Source organism: Phaethon lepturus, unplaced genomic scaffold (assembly GCF_000687285.1).
Source record: "Phaethon lepturus isolate BGI_N335 unplaced genomic scaffold, ASM68728v1 scaffold48138, whole genome shotgun sequence".
In the NCBI taxonomy this organism is placed as follows: Eukaryota; Metazoa; Chordata; class Aves; order Phaethontiformes; family Phaethontidae; genus Phaethon; species Phaethon lepturus.
The window spans coordinates 3,825-10,808 of NW_010556383.1; the positions used below are offsets into that span (position 1 = coordinate 3,825).

Genomic DNA, 6,984 nt, shown 5'->3' on the forward strand with positions numbered 1-6,984 from the left:
CTATAGCTTATCATTCTTTTTCAGTCCAAACACAACATAAGTCTCATTGTCTTCCTCCCCATCCTCTGGGGAGAAATATGCATAGGGAATTATCTCTCTGATGTAAACAACTGTAAGCACCATTCACATTTGCTGGTCCACATGGAAAAAATAAATCATATCCAAGTGCCTGCCATAGCCTTGACTGTTCTTAGCAGGGCAGCTCAGCTTTCCCATCAGCTTTCCAGATCTCTGAAATCATACGGGTACCCAAACATCATGCACAGTACATTGCAATGCCAGCTGCTGTCTGTTTTACTATTCCAGAGTAGTTGCCTCTTCAGTGATTATATAAAAACCCATGATTAAAAGCAGCAAAGCGATCAGCTCATGTGTTCTGTTTCCTGGAGGCACTCAATGGTATTTCTGACATCTCGTGTAAGGCACCAGTCATCCAGTAGCTGAGCAAGAAGTGACCTGCAAGACCTCCATTAAGCAACTGCAGAGGGAACTGACAAAATTCAGCTGGTTTGCTCGCTTTCTCACTTACATAGCATAAAAAGCGTGGTCACGCCATCTGGGGAGGTTTCTGGTGGTATCCTAAAAGAGGAAGCCTCAACTTGCACTGCAAGCATGGAACATGGGTGACAGCATACTACCACACAAGTTTCCGCTGGCTGCGTCAGAGTGTCAGTTCCCACAGACATAGTAGAGATTTCCTCAAGCCCCAAGAGGCCCCTGCTGCCTTGCTTTCATGGAAAACGAGTTTGTTGTCAACAGTGAAGCAGTTAACCTCCTTACAAGATGTCTCCATAGCACACAACAGAGGGCCAGACTACAAAACTAGCTTTGTAGTGTACTTGCTGCAACTTCTCTGCTGTTGGTCTTGCCTGCACAGCCTTATTCAGAGATGCAACGCCGGAGATAGCAGAGCGAGGTCGGCTGGATGCTGGCTGACTGTGTCACTGAGCAGCCTCAGTCCAGAATATCAGTCTCAAATGGGACCAGGTGGTAGTATGTCAAATTGGTGACATAAGCTGTTGGATCATCACTGTCTTCTAGCTCTGAGGTAAAGTCACTAACACTTTCAAACCTAAGGAGAAATAAATAAATAAATAAATAAAAACACCAAAAGGCATTAAGTCATTCATGCTTATTTAGAAAATCAAAGTCAAAGGAATTAGAAGAAAAGTACTGAAGGAGAGAGAAGGCTAGGATATCTGAAGATTGACCCCTGGCAATTTTGAGAAAAGACAGGCTGCCTCTCTTGGCAGCCTGAAATTCAAATTCATACTAGAAGTTGTCAAGGAAGGTCCATGCAGATCAACTGTGAATCATGAAGCTGTAGTTTCTCTGACATCAGCTTATGTATCATTATGCTAGAGTAACCTGCTGGAGACACCAGCAATGGCATCTACTATCACTTTCATAAAGATTCAACACTTCCTAGAGAGAGTTGAGAAGTAAATGGAAACTATTGCTTTCCGTGTCCTTAAACAAACAGCAAACCTGTTTCTTTATAGCTATGGAAATGAATGGACTGAAGAGTTTCCTTTCAGTAAAACAGGATGGCTATTCCCTTTTAAAACTGTGCTGAAACACAGCTGCGCAGCATACTGGGAGAGCAAGTTCTCATCTCTTTAGATAGCAGTCTTCAGTAAAAGGGACTTCTATGACTCCTCTCTAGTATGAGAGAGGACTGACTCTTCACAGAACTTGTCATTATAATACCTGAACTTCATCTCTCATGACACCTGGTTACCACATGGCATTTAAGATGAGCTGGATCAAAAATGTTATTAATTTGTTTTCATGCTTCAGGGCTCCCTTCCTACTAATGAATTAATGATTTCCTGGGGCATGCCTTTCTTGTCAGGCAATTCTTGATACCTCTACAATATGATTTTTAAGAGTCTAGAAGGGCTTTCACTGTGGTATGTGAAAATCGTTACAGAAAGTAGTCTGATCAGTATCCCATTCACACCCCCTTCTCCCCACACCCATGTGTATATGAATAAACTATAGGTCAATAAGAACCATGGTGCATGCAAGCAAATCATCTTGTCCTCCACGACTTTCAAAGCTACTTAGTGAGGAAGGAAGGAAGCAGCAAGGGAGCTCAGAAGAGTGAATCATGTAGCTGAGGTCCGCATCCTTGCATTTTGTCCTCACAGTATGTGGCAGCAACACAAAATGCCTCAGTTCCCACACAAGAATGGAAAGGAAACTGCCTTCATTTCCCATCTGAACTTGGACTCTCACCCTTTCACTTCATAGGTACCTTTTCTGGGTTTGGCTTTTCTGTGAGGCCAAATGTCTAAGACAAATCGGAAACAATGACTACAGTGTCCTTCCTCCAGAGTCTTGCTGACCTCCCCATGGCATGAGATTTAGGTTTTTACAAGAGGAGAACATTTGAATATAAAGACATTCCCACATTTAGTTGCACTTGTTTTGGTATTTTCCTTCCCACTTCCTAACTCCTCTGTTATAACCCAAATTTTTGCAAGAATTACCCAGTCTCAAGCCTACTCTCAACCAGAAGGCATCAACTTGTTAAAACCTACACTTCTCTCAGTTAGACATGTTCCCTTTCCAAGGAAGCTTGAATTTCTGCAGTAAGAAAACATTTTACCTCCCAGATAGCCTAGCAGTTAAAGGCAGTCTCTGCAGGCCAAGGACTAAATGTCGGTTCAAGCAGGGGACTTGAAGAACTGTCAAGCTTCTTTTCTCACACACTCGCTTTAATATTTAGAAAGATTAAAAATATTAATTCATTCTGATAGAGTGAGAAAAAACAAAATAGAAACGGAAAAATTACACAGGATGGAAAAACAAATCCTAACCTAGCTCTGACTATAGGACATGTCTCTAACATCTTTTTAGGCTGGCATACTTCAGCTCTCTGAATAGCATTTAAACAGATGAAGTTTTAAAATAATTTGGTTTAAAACTGCATCTCACCTACACATGAACTAGTTAAACCCCCTCAGTTAAGTGAGGCAGCTGCAGACATCCCTCTAACCTCATCCTACAGAGCCCTAAGAGTCACGTGTTTCAGAGGACCCAAAGAAACAGGTAACCTCCCACTCCCATCTCTGCCCAAAACTCTCTTTCTGCAGAAGCATCACAGGTTATCGGATAGCACAGTCTATGCATCCTGCAATGTATGGACACAGCTCTGTCTTTTCCACACTCTTGCCTGGTCCTTCTCACCTCTTTTTTTAACTATGAGGACCACAATGTTTTTTGAGCAGAAACTCATGGATTTTCTCTTGCAGTGCTGTTGCTATGCTCTTTACTTACAAGCAAACTGAAATGAGACTGAGCTTTGAACGTTTATTACCCTCAGTCCTCTACTCCCTCCAGGCTGTTTGCTTGCCTGCATGTGTGGGAACATGTCCAGAAGGGAGTTGAATTGCTACCTTGCAAGTATTTCACAGATCACGTTGTGCTGTCTTACGGACTGCTACTGATCCAGAAACAGCAGATTATAAATACCAGTGGGGCAGACGGAATGAAGAAAGTCAAAGAAGAGTCAAGAGGGCTATTCAGATTCTGCTCTTCTTCTCCTGTCAATAGTACAGCACTACATTATTACAACTGGAAGGCCCCACAGGTTTTGTGGTTCTTCAGCCTCACTGATAGGATACTACAAGCAGCAGTGGCATTCATATGCTGTGGTTACATAGAAAGCTTTCCTTGCCACCAAAAAGGAAGTGCAGGCACAGAAGTCTGCAAAGCACTGCTCTGGAGTGCTCGTAGGAAACCAAACCCAACAAGCCAGGACTGTTTAATACAGCTAGCAGCTGTATTAGGACACCCAACAGTCAAAATGCTTTTGTGCTGTCACCAACAAGTCTTTTTCGCAAAATAAGGTCTGCGAACTATTATGGACATGCAGACTCCTAAATGCCCAAAATGCTCCTAAATGCTCTATTTTTTCCAGACATACCTTGACAAACACACCATCCTTCACTAGGGCCTTGTGGAAGGCCTCCACCACCTCCTTGTGCTGTAAGACAACCTTCTTTATCATTTTAACCCCTGTTAATGCATTAGAGTTACTGCTCACGTTTGCCAGGAAGAGGAGGGAGACAAGGTACATAAAAGCTCATTATCTCACAGGAACAACCCCAAATGTAAACATGGCGTGAGCCAACAGCCCAGCTCCTCTCATCACCTTTTGTACAAGCAGTACCTGAACAGATCTCCTCCCACCTAAGACTAAAAAGCACTGGGGAAGCATTTTCTTTTCCTATCAAGAGATTTTGTTTTCTTGGAAACATTCTGTATCTCACTTCATGTCTGTGCTGCCTTTGCATCGCCACCCGTGAAAAAGTCTCTCCCATGGACCGCAAGATAATTGTGACAACAGTAGCACCATCCTGAAAATGCACATCTAGTACTGGAGCGGATTTGCCAAAAAGGCAGCAAGTCCAACGCCACAGCCTCTGCTGCTGGCCCAAAAGACAGAAGTGCAAACAGCCCTAGCAGGAGAACGCACCTCTAACAAAACCAAAGCATAATTTTGAATGCATTTATTTACCACCTTTTATTTCAAAGGGACTGCAGAGTACTCAAGGCACACATAAAAGGACTATTTATGGCACGTGGATGCTGAGCACACTGGCTTCATCACATGTTGCAACAGTATGGTGTACTGCCAACTAAAATTAGAGAGAAAAAGAGGGAAGCAGAAAGCAACTACTTCAGAACAACACAGTAAGCAACTCCAACCTGCAAAATGCTAGTTTCATTTGCAACAAGTATGATTCTTTTCAGCTGATGGATCACTGGGTAGGTAGTGCTGCGGGCTACAACAGCTAACCAGTACAGTGGGGTCTTGGGGAATGAATGCTACCTGCGGAAGCTCCCAGTACTTCTCTGCAAAAAAATACAGGTTTGCCTTGCAAAATGTCTGATTCAAGCACACTGGCAGCCAAAACCCAAAAGTCATATACAGTTTAATGTTGCTGAAAGGAAAAAGTTCCCATTTGAGGATATACAAGTCCACAAGGAATTAACTCTGACTTCAGGATAGAAAACACCAATCCCATAAATCCAATTTACAAAGACCAAAAAGGAACGGCACAGGATTTTGAAAGATTCTAAAGGTTCCTTTCTGGGCTACTAACCTACATTTAAAGCAACAGTACAGAAAACACCTGCTTTTGAAAAAAGTTAAAATTTTTACAAAACAGCTGTACTACACCTCCTCACCATTACATCTCAGCTATAAAATACAGCTACAGGATGGGCAAATTTAGGGCACCATGTAAAACAGGCATTGGAATTTATTAACTTCTTGACTCCTGATTTAACTCCTTCAGGGAAGTTAAAATACAAATGCACAAAGCCAGGCTGTTATGTAATTTATTTCTTCCACCACAGTTTCTGGGAAACCATGCCTACCATACAGTTTTTGTCATACTAACATTTTCTGGCCTTAATATCCTCTGACTTCAATGAGATAACAATTAGATGAGGAAAGTTTTTGATCCCAGACCAGTAAGTTTTGCTTGGGCTCCAGCACATTCTTAAAATCAAAACTGGACTTCAATGTTTTCAAAAAAAAAAAAAAAAAAAAAAGGCAGGAAAAGGCTTTCTTTGGTAATTTGCTCCTATTATTTGTCACTCTCAGTGTTAGAAAATGAGTGATCCACTATGACAACTTTAACATCCACACTTTGGCCTTACAGAATTACCTCGTGTCTCACTTCAGCTTCATTAATACAAGCTTATAAGCTTAACTGCTGTTAGCAAGGTCAAGGTTCAAAACACTAAGTGATAAGTTAATAGAAAGACCTTAAGAAATTACACTGGAACCAGAGAGACACTCCAGCCCCTGACAAAATACCGTCAAGCTCTAAACCTTTCCGCAGACTGGTCATTTCAAATGTGGCAAGACAGAGTGCTGCATTCAAAGATAAAGCCTCTATAGTGCTTTTAGTGCTCTGTTTCCATCATTTTGACTGCTCTAATGAAAAAGTAGGTCAAAGTCTCTCATTAAAAATATTTAAATGCTTCATTACCCAAAACTCATTGAAGCATCAATCACCTGCCATGACAGAAACCTGTAAGAGCTGATTTCCATCAATACCCATCTGCCAACATAGTCATTGACTTAAGACCTACACGAAAGCCTTCCTGCTTACAGGTCTCTGACCCCAGAATACCTACATGCATTAGGAGGCAGAATTCAGGAACAAGACTAGTCTAACTTCCCTCTTCCTTAATGAAATATGCGTGCTTCACCAAGGCCCAGCATGCGGCAGCACCTGAGCAGCTGCTCAGCTTCCTTTGATTAAGTTCAAAACTGCGTTCCCCTCCTCTAAGGATGGTGTTTTGCTTCCCAAATAAAGCACAGCCTTCTTAGGATATTCTATTTGTAAGGATGTTTGAGTTTCCAGGTTTGGGCTCAAGCCAGCTTTCACCACAGTCATGAGAGAAAGAAAAAACTCCTCTATTCTCACCTGGCTGGACCCTTATGACAACCACAGCTTTTTTCATACACAGAGGAGTGAGGTCCTTGGGGTCAATGATTCTCACGGACAGCCATTTTATCCATTTTAACAGAAAGAGCTGTGAAGCCTTAGCAGTCAGGCCCAGTAATCTTTAACCAGTCATTCTGACAGCTGTACCAGTCCTGCTCCTAGACAGAGGATAAGGTTTTGCTAGGAGGGGGGAAGGAAAAAAGCTACAGTTTATCCAAAGCTGATAGCATTACCCATGCACAAACCCCACTTACAAGTGTTCTGCTGAATCTACGTCCAGGTGCTTCTCTTTTCCATGGGGTATACTGTGGTCAATGACTATTGTTTCGGTGTTGGCTAAACAAAATCCATTTGATCGCATGATTTCTGTTGGGAGAAAAAAAAAAAAAAGAAGATGAAAATCTCCCCCCCAAAAAAGCTGGAAAACAACTGCACGTCATGTGGAATTGACATGGTTATGAACCGGGATGTGCGCGTGACATTGAAAATCTGTCCATGAAAGCAGGAA

General features: G+C 42.2%; 1 protein-coding gene across 1 annotated transcript in view; it reads right to left on the bottom strand.

Moving 5' to 3' along the window:
• Nucleotides 1–466: 466 nt before the first annotated feature.
• PXDC1 (PX domain containing 1) overlaps nucleotides 467–6,984 on the bottom strand; it is a 14,899-nt gene continuing 8,381 nt past the window's right edge. The window contains exons 4-5 of the mRNA XM_010292454.1: nucleotides 6,731–6,842; nucleotides 467–1,072 (exon numbers count right to left, since the gene is read on the bottom strand). Of these exons, the coding sequence (XP_010290756.1) occupies nucleotides 955–1,072; nucleotides 6,731–6,842 (230 nt within the window). The 3' untranslated portion in view covers nucleotides 467–954. The remainder of the gene's footprint in view (nucleotides 1,073–6,730; nucleotides 6,843–6,984) is intronic.